A 13,687-nucleotide genomic window follows, 5' to 3' on the forward strand; every position below is an offset into this window, starting at 1 on the left:
CCCCTCAAGTCTACAATACTGTATGAGTGTTACACAAAGTAGGAATGTCTTTATAGTTTAACCTTCTTTTAAAACCATCACAGGCTGCATTCTAAAAGTAAAAGGCAAAATGAAAATGCTGCTGAGTTTCTGCTTTGATGTAGAAAGCACACACACACACACAAACACACACACACACAAAAAAAAACCAAAAAAAACCATTAAGTCAAGTCATCAAGTCAGCACCAGCAAGATATTTTGTACACTTACATTGTTATGCAGTGAACAGTTTTAGTTCAACATTAAAAATGGAAGGATGGTTTCTCATTTTGAGGCTGTCTGCCAACACTAAAAAACCTACACTGAATGTAACATTTCATCAAATTTAAGGATGTGTATATATATATTGAAGCCACATGCTAAAACAGCACATACACACAAATACACACGCAAACCTTGTAGGACAAGTCACCTGCAGACTCAGTGTGTTATTTAAAGATTTATTTTGAAAGAAAACAAAAATGCTCCTCAAGATGATTATCAGTCATTATTATAAAGTATCTAAATACAGGCAACTGAGGTATATCTGTCTTTCTACAGGTGGAGTGTGTGAGAGAGAGGCAGAAAGAAAGAAAGCCTGAGGGAGTGAGTGACAGAGAGACACAAAGCTCGCACAAACAACACTGGGAACAAAACAAAAGGGGAACAACAATATACTGTATAAAGGCTGAACATCAAGTTTTGTATATAGTCTAAAGAAGTGGTCTAAATGATCATGACACATCATTCATTGCACTAATTTCTATATAAAAAGGCAAAGGCATTTTTTTTCCACAATTAACCACCTTGTATCACAGCCTCAGATACAGTTTAACATAGAAAATAAAACCATACAAAATGTTGAATAGGAATCCACTGATTTCATACAACCTACAACCGTCTGCATTCAGAAAAATGCATGCACTTTTGAAAAGTTCTTTAGGCTCCAGCGAAGAGTTTCCAATGGCTGAGACAAACAGCTTAATTACATCATCATGTGTCAACTGACTTTTGCTTCAGTGTGTAAAAGAATAATTAAACAAAAAGATGAGTAAAATGAGATTAAACCAAGATCTAACCAAGAGATCACTACACCTTTCTTAAAGAAATAGTTCAATGTTTTGTGAAATAGACTTCTGCACTTACTTGTGGAGAGCTTGTTTAGATTACCACTCTCATATATACTAAATATAAAGTTACAGCCAGGAGAAGGTTATCTTACCCTGAAAAACAGGGGAAACAGCCTGGCTCTGTCCTAAGGGTAAAAAAAAAATCTACCCAGCAACACAGCACGTTCAAAACTCATGAATCAACACATTATGTTTTATTTTTTTAATCCATTGAAAGATATAAGTGTAAAGACTCCAAGTCCTGAAGTCTTCATCACTGTTAGGTTGCCAGGCACCCAGCAGAGATGAATGTGTTTTTACACTTTGGGTTTTGCACTGATTAAACAAACAGGATCTAAGTTGTTAATTAGCGAACTTTAGAGGTGATGGGAGGATTTTTTTTCCCTTTGGACACAGCCAGGTTAGCTGTTTCCAGTCTTTAAGCTAAGCTAAGGTAGCTGGCTGCTGGCTGTAGAGAGTATAGGTCTTCTCATCTTACTCTTGGCAAGAAAGCAAACAACCATATTTATGAAAAAGATAAATTATTCATTTAATGATACATTTGGATACTTATTCTTTGTTCTCCTGTGGATATACAGACACGGTCTCAAACAGTAGCACAATAGATGATGTAAGGCATACCAATTTGCTTGACAAGCAAGAGGCAGCAATCGTAATGACTTACGAAGACTGGAAAACACATATAGACATCCATCCACACAGAAACACACAGGAGGCTCATTGAATGTAGAAAAAGGATCTGGTGTCTGTCGATTGTCAGCTCAACGATTCATGACCAACTGTCATCTTAAAGGCAAAAACTTCATTTTGGTTTATTTGACTGCTAATACTGCTAATGAACAGCAGCCGCCTGTCAACTGCAGTTTAGTCATTAACATTAAATATAGAATATTATTGTATAATATGTGATCACGATTAACTACTTACTCGTCTATTCAACAAAATAAATTCTGATTTTCTGTAATAATTTACCTAATCTAGTTCTATGTATTAACAAAGAGTACAATACGAGTATGTTGTATCAGCGTGTAAATAAAGGCTGAAACCAGCTGAGGTTTTATGAGAGAAATACAGCTCAGTCCCACATACAGTACAGTGGTTCAGCCCTGTTACATGTGTGTGAGTGTGAGTGGGTGTGTGGTGTAGTCATATACCAGTGGGTTTAAGCATATTTGTCTGTCTGCCCCTCTCTTGCCAACTATTTGTACAGTATTTTGACTGAAACACACTCATAGACACACTCACATACACATTGGCAGACTCACAAATGATGAGTAAAACCAGATGAAAATGGAGAGAAAAATAAAAACACAAGGAGTGATTGTATCCAGTGAGTAGCGGAATAATCAGGCTGATTGAATGAACTACAGTGAGACAGTTCTCCGTCTGTCCGTGAGGGTACAGTCCGCTGCTGTCCTCGGAGGAAGTGCATACTGCAGTGTCAGTCCACCAGCCCTGGTCCATTCAGTAAGGAGCCAAGGGGAACTGTCACTTCCCTGTAGCCACCCACGAGTGCTCCAGCAGTCAGAGGGGAGAGGTACTGTAGGGGGGACAGGGATGACCCATATGAGACCAGTCCCCATCCTAGAGGTCTGTGGATCACCACACACGGCAGATGTTGTCAGGGACCATGTAGCTGCTCTTGTTGCAGTTGAATGCTTTGGCAAATTCTGGGAAATTCTGAAGGGAGCCCAGTACCCTGTGGCACATACAGAGAACAGGTTAAAGTTACTTGAAATGAAATTTTCAATTTGTCAAGGTTTTAAAATGCTAGCTGTAATTTGTTTCCTGTCCTTTGCTCAGAGCACATGGCTGACTGATGTAAAGGAGGTTTGAATTTACCTGAATTTCCCCGGACTGTGTACATCTACTTTAATGGAATTAACAGCTTGCTCTGGTCTGTGCGTTCCACACCACACCTGGAAGAGACAGGGATTAGGATTACTTCCAATATCGTCTACTATTTCCGGTTCATTCATCCATCCGTCTAACAAATCATTCATCCATCCATCCATTTAGCTCTCAACCCAACCATCTAGTCTTCCAGAGTTGAAAAGACAGAGATTAGAATGTACTGCACATACATGGGTTTCCATTTATCCATCCTTCCTTTCAGCCATCTATGCATCAATTCTGTCTCAATTACTGTCCATCCTGTACCTGAGCAAAGTTTAGGAAGAACAGTTGATTGTGGGAAAGGTCAATGCCAGGCAGTGGTGGCTCTTCTCCATGCTCCTTCACATAGTTCCTGTAAGCCTACAGTAATGACACAAGACTAATGTTATTTTTTTTTACAGATAATACAAATCTAACCAAATAAGCATTTGATATTGTAGTTCTGCTAATTTAATATGGATGTTCCAATTAGTAAATGTACTTTATGTTCCTCCTAGCGAAAACCCAGGCATGTTAATTTTAAATAAACTGACTTCTGCTCTTTTCTTCATCAAAATGACTTATTTCTGGGGACACTGCCTGTAAACCTTTCATACAGCATCTGACTGGGTTAAAATTCCGATGCAGTGTGAGATTTTATGAGTTGGGCTGTTTGTTGGGCCGTGTGAATCACACGTATGCTAAAAATACATCTGTGATGTTTTGGAAACAGTCTGGTCAACTCTGAATTTATTGCATCAAATATAAAGTTGTTGCAATTCATGTCACTTCTGTGTTTATGGGCAGAAAAAGTTACAATGTCACATTTCCTGTTCTGCATGAAACTTAAATTACACAGGTACACTATATTCCATGTTTGAAAAGGAAATCAAATCTCTGCTTGGCATCAAAAGAGCAACAAAATTGAACATGAAAATATATTTTAAAAGAAATATTTGTAGAATAGTAACATTTGTTATCTTGTATTGCAATCTGTGAATGCCTTTCACTGTTCGCCTCTGGTTAAAATTGATGAAATAAGTGGCAACATCATGTCCTTCACTGTTGAGTTTACAATAGCTAATGAGCCAGGCAGTGACCTGGCAAAATGACATGTCTTTTAATGTTAGCAAGCAAACCACAATAACAAATCACAACCAAATCCCCTCCTCTCTCAGCTGTAAAGCTCTTAAACCGAGTTTCCTCCTTTGTATTGAGACTCATTACCTGATATGCTTGCCGTATCCCTCCATTGTCAGCAATGTTTTCCCCAAGGGTGTTATTACCATTTAGCTAGAGAGGGGATATAAGAAAAGAGAACACAAAGATTGTTTGGGAGAAAGGACAGAGGGGGGCTGTAATTTTTCCTATGTATTTCAACAAATCACAAAAATCACTCTTCAGATACAAGAAATAATTTTCCCATGGGATAAAAGAAGCATTGTTCAAAGCAATAGGACAGAGGAGAAGGGACAAAGACAGGGAGAGGAATAGATATGTCAACACAAAATATTAAAGACACCTGAAGCAGAGAAGCAATGAGGCTGCAAAACTGAGAAAAAGATAGAAAACTGAGAAATAGGCTGGCAATGATGACAGGAAAGTTAATAAAAGAAAAAAAAAGAAAAAGAAATGAGACAAAAAGCAAGGTTTGGGATATTTGAGAAAATTCAATAAAAAAAAACTTTGAAAAACGAGGAAAGAAGGAGAGAGATTGTGACCTTCTACCATGACATACATTAAGTCCATTGGCCAGATCCCAAGAGAAGTTGCCATACTGATCGACAATGCACTTTGACAGCTCCAGGAACCTCTGAGTGGAGTCTGGTGTCCACCAGTCCTTCAGGTCACCATCCTTATCATAGTTACGGCCTAAAAAAGAGGCCAGATTAATAGAGATTCAGCTGGCTGGATTTGATCAACAAGAAAAAAATTGTGATGCATCTCTGGGCTCAAACGCCAATTATCTTATTATCTGAGACAGCACTCAAATGCTACGTGTGATGTCAATTACACGTTTCGATTCCATTTCATTCATTTCCATTGTGTTTCTGGGTGGCTTGCAGATATGGTTATCAGTATAAAAGAATCCTGACATCTTTGAAATTGACCATAATGACTTCATATAACCCACTGAGAAGGAATGCAGTGAAAAAATGATTTGAGGCAACATGCAGAAAAGGCATTTCAAAACACTTTTTTTCTGAAGTGGTACCAGTTACAGAAAGGAAAATATTTCTATCCAAAGACCAAAGTAATCTGCCTCTGGGAGGAAAAGAAAGCAACAGTGTGGAAAAATCATACCATTGTCATCAAAGCCATGTGTGATCTCATGACCGATTACCATGCCGATGCCACCGTAATTGAGAGACTTAGTCTGGCCTTTGCTGAAGAAAGGGGGCTGGAGGATACCTGCAGGGAACACTGACAACAGGGAAAAACCAAAAAACTAAAGTCGTTGGTTTTTACAAAATGTTGAATAATGTCGAATAATTGCATGTACTGTTCATTTGAAAATGAATGTGTTTGTATGTGCACCTATTTGGTTTTTGCTGGATGAGTAGAAGGCGTTGACAACAGCAGCTCCAGTAACCCACCTGGAGAATTAAAGAATGGCGCAGTGAGGAGAGATATAGTGCAGCACAGTTCAAATTTGATGAAAGATATTAAATTTAACCTGTGGTTAATAATAACCAGGCTAATATTAGCATTCCTGCTGTGCTTAGTGAAAGGCTGAACTCTATATGTGAGTAGGAGTTTGTGTGGGTGGAAGTGAATGCACTGTGCAAAATGCATGATTATGTGTCACACCACAAATTACCATAAGTGAATAAGACATTTATTCTCAGCTATTTAAATACTTCACATTGTAACTTTAAATTGCTACACATCTGCCTGCATGCTGAGCATTGATTTAATTCTGCCCCCATGGGGGAATCTTACTCCTCTTTGTTGACTTTAACTCTGAGTTTCCGCAGGCGTTTCTTCTGCACATACTCCAGGTTCTGTAGGATGTTTTCAAAGTACTCCTCTGCATTGTAGCTCAGCTAACACCAACACACGGCAAGAGAGGCAAGAGGATTAGCTGTGATTAGAGCTATCAACACCCGGTCATATATTCTCCAGCAAAACTCATAAAAGCAAAGAATGCACTGATGTTTTCACAGAACTGATATGCAGCTACAATGAATCCACACTGTATTCTGTTACATTAATTCAGTGAAAAAAGGAAAAGAAATTCACAATCACATCTTTTCAGACACTCACATCTTTGTACTCATTGTTAAGGTATTCATCATCCATGATGTTGTCAGAATAGCCGATCCGTTCCCGAATAGCTCGGGCCTACAGAAAGTAAAAGAGAAAATTTGACAAATAAACACCTTAGTCATCACATCTTCTAAAGAGCAGAATACAACACAATACAACAGACAGTTGATTATAACCAATACCTTCTCCTCAGCCGCTTTCTTGGTTTCTGCATCCATCCAGGTCAGGTCATCAAGGTTACTAATGAACACTTCCCGAATATCTTTAATCATCTCTTCCATCTGGTGCACATGCACACAGACACACACACACACACACACACACACACACACACACACACACAAAGACACAAAGTCCACACAAAGAGAGAAAGAGACAACAATCACAAAATATATCACTATCACAATCAAATACGTATGATGAAAAAACCTCTAACTGTCAGTCAGTGCAAATCGTCCATTGTGTGGGAGTTGTTTTTTTCATAAGGTCTGCAGAAAGGATCCAGTGAGAAGCACACAAAACAATCTTGCAACACATTGTGCAACAAAGTCATAAAAATACACTTCCCCAGATTAGGCCTCATCATTACATAGTCACATATCAATGTAGAAGCACTAAGGTTTACAGTCCCTCTGCGTAGGAGTCTGATGAGCTTGGGTAATATTACCAGTACACGAATAATATGTTTGATTAATATGTCTATTTTCGTGTTTTAAATAAAAAGGAGGTAGTTAACAACCAGAAATACATCATATTTGGTGATTAAGAATAACAACTGAAAGTGTAGTATAAAAAAGGCTATACCTACATATTTACAAAAGTCTCATTTTGTTGTATTAAAATTCTCTACAGCTGATGTTATGCTATTCTCATTAGTAGATAAATGGGTGCAACTGAACAAACATTTCTATGTCAGCATACTGGTATTCACATAACTGGCGGAACTGTAGTAGTCTCATGATGATGAGATTTTCTTTTTATATGCAAATTCACACAGCAAGGTGCTCCAAAGTCCACATCAAAAGCTCTGTTTTCTGTGGGAACCTGTGGTGTAAGTTTAATATTTCTATAATGTATTGCTCTCAAGTTACAGTACTTACAAGAATGTGCCGAGACAGACTGACTGACGCCACTAGAGATGGCATAACACTGTACCATGGTCTATGGACAATAAAAGTTTTTTTGTCCGCAAATGAAACAAAAACATGATTGTCCACAAAAAAAGTTCATGAACCAATAAAGGAATGAAAGCAAAATAGGAAGGGGAAAAATTAAAAACTACAATGACAGAGCAGGTCAACTCTCCAGATCCTGCTTACCAAAGTTGTGCTCTGAGACCACAGTGAACTGACAGAGGCATTCCAGTGTCTCATCACATCAGCAGACCCCTCACTAACATACTGCATGACCACTCGGATAACAAGCTGTGGTTCGCCACAAACCAGCAGTTTACATGTAAAATCCTATTACATGGGTTAAATGCAGGGTTTATATGCGACGGTAAGCCCACTTAATAGTATGTTTCATAAAAGTATGCTTTAGAAATGTAAGGAATCCCCATTGCGGATACTAATCCACTGCTATTCAATTTGATTTAATCAGTTTAATCATTCAATCAGTCTCTACATAATAAACAAAGTAATGTCCATTTTAAATCACTGTCTGCATTATATTCAAGAATTTTATAATGGTCTGTGTTTAACTGATAATTTGCATTGTATCTAATGGTTTAAAAAAGTACCCAGGTCCTTTACTTTAAGATCTCTAAAATGAGAAACTAGAGAGTTGTTATCATTAAAATATATGTTTGAATTTCTGTATTGTATTTTATTTTTTATTTTTTTGACCAGTCCGCCAATGTGTAAGAAGCATTTTGTTGTTGTAGCTTCAAGGTGGAGCTAATATTAAATAATTATTTTACTGTTGGGTAATTTAGTCCAAACAACAACAACCATATTTTATAAATTAATCATATATTACTGTATGTATGTGAAACCTCTATCAGTAAAGTAACTAGTTCTAACAGTTTTCAAATAACTGTAGTAAAGAGAAAAGGCACAGTTTTTGCCTCTTTTTGTCTTTTTCGATACATTAGCATAAAATGGAAATGCTGAAGTATACTCAAGTGCAATATTTCTCTTAATGCACTTAGTTACAGTTCACTAATGACCATATTAAAATATATCTTTGTGGCTGAATGAGGGTTGGTATGTGAGGGGTGCAGCATGTGAGCCGGACGCAGGTCGGCTCTGCACATTTACATACATGTCTGCATGGCCATGTATTTGTATTTCACATGCACAAACACACACACAGACACATTAACAAAACGTGCAATGTGAGAGCCACATGCTAAAGTGGGCAACGTTGCAGAAAATGACAGAGATTTAAAGTGTGTGAGACACTCAGCAGTGTGACAGATGTACACAGTCTCACACACACAATCTGACTCACGTACACACAGTCATGTTCCAGGGTGCGCGCACACATACACATGCGCACAGAGATGAGATTTACAGTGTAGGTGGTGTGGGCATGATAACAAGGACACCTTGTTCAGCTGCTTTCAATGGGTGCAAGCAAAAAATAAATACAGTACTGTGGTGGAGACACAAAGGTGACAAAAACATAGGTGAGTAAGAGACAAAAATACACCCAGTGGGATGTGCCTGAAACACATGTTGTCAAACTGCATGTATGAATAACTGAATACATAAACACTTTCACACAGACTTTGTGAGAGCATGTGCCCTGCAGATTCATTTCTGATTCAGTACCAGCTCCAACTGTCAATAAAAGAGTAAGATTATATCATCTCTTACACAGAATGTATTCTGTCTAATAAAGGAATTCCTCTTGATTAAATCTGCATCAGCTTTTTATTCTACATTCTGTCTTATCTATTCTAATAATATAAAGTATAATCCGACCTCTACTGACCAGTTCTTTGCTCTTTTCAGAGAAAGCCTCCTGCACATACAGTCGTCCAACAGCATTGTCCATGTTGTTGTTGACGTAAAGTGCACACTGTCGCCACACGGCTGCCTCTGACGTTGTACCAGACAGAGCCTGCAGGGAAAGTAACGAGGCACAGATCAATTAGAGATGCAAGATAAACAATTCAGCATGTTGTTTAAAGAGTCTCATGACAATTCTTTATTTGCATCTTCATTATGCATCGCCATTACACTCAGGAATATAAGAAATAGGGCAGAAGGGAAATTATTAAATTAGGAAGAGGGCTAGGATTAGAAAGAGTTAGAAGTGGCGAGAAAGAATATGAATGGATCTTAGTTGGACAACAGTGTTTATTAGAGTCTGATTGACACCTTGGTATTGTCATGTGCATTGGCTGATGCTGTAAGCAGCATGAAACTGCAATATAGAATAATTTAGAAACAGTCTACATAGATTTTTTTCGCCAAGGCAATTCCCAAGTTTAATTCACAAGTTTATTTTTATGCTAGCATCATGGCTCTAGCAATAGCAATATAGTTTTGTTGGTCTGCCACACTGGTCCAGATTGAAATATCTCAACTACTGGATGGATTGCCATGGATTTTTGTGCAGGCATTCATGGTCCCAAGATGATTCCTCCTACAGACTTCGGTGATACCTTGATGCCTTTTTGTGTCTCAATGAAGTGGACATTTTGTTTTTGAGTTGGATGACTACTGGATAAATTGTCATTAAATTTTAAATACAGACCATATGTACAGACATTTATGTTCCGCACAGAGTGATTTGTAGTAACTTAGGTGATCCCTTAACTTTTCATCTAGCGCCATCATCAGGTCAAGGTTTGACTTTGCCCACTACTTTGGTTCAAAATACCCGCAGACCTTGTGACCTTCCCATCCGCTTCAGCTGCACTTTGTGTTTGGTGCTAATTAGCAAATGTTAACATGCTGACATGTTACATTAGGATGGTGAACATGACAAACATTATGCCTGCTAACATTAGCATTTAGCTCAAAGAGCCACTAGCATGGCTGTAGACTCTTGTTTAACTATAAAAGGTCTTGCTCAATGCCTACCTTGCTAACAATTTACTTCATCAAACACATTTATTTTTGTAAAAAAATAAATAACTAATGAATAAAACAATGATGCTCAAATTTTTATATTTGTATCCACCTCTAACATTCAGTATTAGTTGGCTCTAACATGTGCAGTGTCAGGATCCTGGTGCTGTACCTTGCGAAAGGCTTTCCTGGTGTCCCTGTAAGCTCTGCTCAGGCCCACCACCATGTTCATAGCAAAACGCCACACCATGTAGTTCTGCAGATCCCTGTGACGAGAGGAATGATCTTCAAAGAAGGCTTCTTACTCACACAAAGCTACGAGATATCAGTAATGGGTGAGCTGCTGTTTTCATTGCATGCTGTATGCTTCCACCCCCACAAACACACACTCAACACAAACAGGTCATCATACACAAACAGAACCAGAAACACATACAAACACACACACACACCTCTTGGTGTATCTGGCCAAGATAAGGTTGAGTCTTCTGTAATAGTTGGGGGAGTAGTTTATGACCTTCTCTGTGTCAGGTATGCTGATGTTGACCGTATCCATTATCTTAGCTGTGAAGTAACTCCAGTCAAACACCTTCAGGATGAGTCCGAAAGCACAGACAAAGAGGAGCAAAAATATTAGGAAGAGAAAGGAAGGTGAAAAAGAGCCAGCAAACTCTGACACACAAAGAGTTTATTTTTACCTGTGATTCAACCTCAAGGGTAAAGTTGGCGTTAAGATCGCCCAGTTCCATCTTGTTATAAAGCAACACTGGATTGTTACGGTCCTCTGGAGTATCAGTAGCCTTGGAGAGCACAAGTCAGAGAGGTTGAAAATCAAGAATGCTGTCAGAAAACAACCCTTCAGTTTTCTGACACGTGTACACATGCAGTGCAGGTCCAGCAGCAGAAAACATATTTGGAGTCCCACAAGGCTTCAGGTCTGTAAATGTCAGAGCTCGAACAGTGTGACTGCCTTGTAAAAGCCAGCAGCTGAGTGGAGGCGAAGTGAAGCATGGCAGTGAGCAGAACAGGGCAGCACAGAATGACAAATGTAGAGTGTGGAAACCTGTTGATGTCTGAGAGAAATTGTTGTGTAGGGATCGGGCTAGTTAACAGCTTGTTTTACACAGCAGCTGCACCAGACTGGAGCCAAAAACACACAGAGAGGAGAGAGGTTTGGGCTACAAATGCACCAGTGGAAGGTCATACTGTCAAAAGTGGTTTGCTCACAAAATCCTCCTGCTGTTTGAAGCTGAGATAGAAGATAAGGTATGCAGTGCTGCTGGAAAACAAGGTCTCCTTTTACTAATTTTTCAACGAACAAAAGGGCACTTTTCTAGAGGCTAGAGGAAGTTCTCAGATAGCACAAGCTATTTAGGCTTCTGCTGGGAAAAGTGTGAATGCAGGCTTACGTTGGCGATGTCCCTCTCGAGGTCCATAACTCGTGTCACTTCCTCTCTGATGTGGGTTTCATTGATGGCCAGTCTCCGGTCAGTGCGGATCAGCTTAGCCAGGTCAATCATGAACTGCTCATAGGCCCGACACGCCTGCCAAACACACACTCATTTATGATATTTGCATTTTGACTTTACTTTAACAGGAAGGAAAAGATTTCACTTGTTCGAATTTAGCCAGTAACCAAAAACCAGAGGTGACAGCACTTAGATACAGATACGCACACATACACTCAGCTCAAGCCATGTGCTTTTAAGTGCTGCCTTCTGCATATCAATCAAGGGTATATGGTAAATTGTAAAGTAAAACCAGAGCAGAGGATGTCTGCTCCAATCACACACATCTGGTATGGATTGAAACACAACCAAATCTGTTCTGTCTTGCCTCGTTGATTTTAATCATCACTTACTGCCTCAGAGAACATTTTTATTTATCCTATACACACATGCTCGCAATCACATGTAAGCATACAAACACACATAAAGTTCAGGTGCTGATGTTTAAGCAGATACCCTCGTCATTTGTTGGGTATCGTGTTTCCCAGCATGAACTCTAGGGGACATGTAACAAAGACCAAGTGGCAGCGGTCCAAATGAACACATGGAGATGTTTTCATTGTGCATCAGTTGAAAGCCTTAATTAAAATACAACTGTGTGTGCATGTGCCTACCTCTGCATAGGGTCCAGTGCAGGCATAGTAATCTCTGGACAAGAGGCCAAGGCTTGTTTGCTGGTCAAACTGGAAAAGACAAGAAAACACACATTTATTTTTGTAAGCCAGAGGAGTCCGATTTGAAGAAACTGGTGGGAGTTTATTTTCAAGTTGGAAGGATATGACGTGTGGGCATCTGTATGAATGTGGGTGTATGAACCAGAGGGAGAGATTAGGGATTTCTAGCTGCAGTTGCACACCTACATGAATGATGTGTGAATTGGAGTCACGGTCATCTGTGCCGACAAAAAAGTTAACCAAGAGCTGAGTTCCATATTTCTCATTCAGCTTAGCAATGACGTCTTCCAACCTCCATGTTTTACCTGAAGAATGGAGAAGGAAGGGGACGTGAGAAAGAAAGAGACGCACGAGAATGACATCTGCTGTGTGTGACAGTGAAAAAGAATACTCTACCATAGTTGGTTTCCCAGTTGTCCACAGCTATGGGCCACTCAAACACATCAGGCAGCATGTCGAGCAAAGGGGCCCCTCCTCTGAGCTCAATTAAACCTTAAAGGCAGTGTAGATACAAACAAGCAAAAATCAGTTTTTAATAATGTATGATTCATTTTCTAAAAACTAAAATTCAGAAAAGTATTAAAGAAAAAGAAAAGAAAACATTTTTTTCATTATTATTCATATATTGTACTTGTCATTAAGCATAATTAACCTATGCAAATTTGAGCTCATTGTAAGTGTTTACTGATGAGACTTCAAACTAAAATGATTTCGGAGGAATGCACTTATTTGCATAATGTAATGCTGTAAGAGACTAATTCATATTTTATATTTACATTAGAAATGTTATACTAGTTTGACAACACAACAAACTCAATTAGGCACAACTTTTGATGACAATAAGCAAAACGTTCACTTTAGGACAATAAGTTACAGAAAGGAATAGTCTGTCTTGAAATCTGCTGACTCACTCTCATTGGTACAGGACTTGTAAAGGGTCTTTGCCTTGATGAGAGCAGCAGCTTCCCCCTCCACAGTTTTTTCAAGGACACCTACAAACAGAGCAGAGAAACAGACAAAGACAGAAAGATAAAGGAGGCATGAGCGTATGTGTGGTAAGAAGGGAGGGGAAACAGGAAGAGGTGTAAATAACCTCAGGTGCAATATACTGTGTTTTTCAGAGTTTGGTGGATTCAAAATAGAATCCAGCTGTCGCCCAGATGCATTTAATCATTTTAATTAAGGCA

General features: G+C 38.9%; 1 protein-coding gene across 2 annotated transcripts in view; it reads right to left on the reverse strand.

Annotated features, from left to right (window-relative positions):
• Positions 1-465: 465 nt before the first annotated feature.
• Positions 466-13,687, reverse strand: part of LOC139632018 (neprilysin-like) — a 30,533-nt gene continuing 17,311 nt past the window's right edge. For both annotated transcript variants that reach the window (XM_071496733.1, XM_071496734.1), the window contains exons 5-23: positions 13,412-13,492; positions 12,897-12,992; positions 12,687-12,805; positions 12,441-12,509; positions 11,728-11,862; positions 11,017-11,118; positions 10,771-10,907; positions 10,491-10,584; positions 9,234-9,362; positions 6,476-6,574; positions 6,291-6,368; positions 5,967-6,070; positions 5,562-5,620; positions 5,328-5,447; positions 4,762-4,895; positions 4,251-4,316; positions 3,309-3,404; positions 2,991-3,067; positions 466-2,847 (exon numbers count right to left, since the gene is read on the reverse strand). In XM_071496733.1, coding sequence (XP_071352834.1) covers positions 2,748-2,847; positions 2,991-3,067; positions 3,309-3,404; positions 4,251-4,316; positions 4,762-4,895; positions 5,328-5,447; positions 5,562-5,620; positions 5,967-6,070; positions 6,291-6,368; positions 6,476-6,574; positions 9,234-9,362; positions 10,491-10,584; positions 10,771-10,907; positions 11,017-11,118; positions 11,728-11,862; positions 12,441-12,509; positions 12,687-12,805; positions 12,897-12,992; positions 13,412-13,492 — 1,895 coding nt within the window. In that variant the 3' untranslated portion in view covers positions 466-2,747. The remainder of the gene's footprint in view (positions 2,848-2,990; positions 3,068-3,308; positions 3,405-4,250; positions 4,317-4,761; positions 4,896-5,327; positions 5,448-5,561; positions 5,621-5,966; positions 6,071-6,290; positions 6,369-6,475; positions 6,575-9,233; positions 9,363-10,490; positions 10,585-10,770; positions 10,908-11,016; positions 11,119-11,727; positions 11,863-12,440; positions 12,510-12,686; positions 12,806-12,896; positions 12,993-13,411; positions 13,493-13,687) is intronic.

The sequence above is a fragment of the Trachinotus anak genome, unplaced genomic scaffold (genome assembly GCF_046630095.1).
Source record: "Trachinotus anak isolate AG129_WGS33_773 ecotype Australia unplaced genomic scaffold, CSIRO_AGI_Tana_v1 ptg000014l, whole genome shotgun sequence".
In the NCBI taxonomy this organism is placed as follows: Eukaryota; Metazoa; Chordata; class Actinopteri; order Carangiformes; family Carangidae; genus Trachinotus; species Trachinotus anak.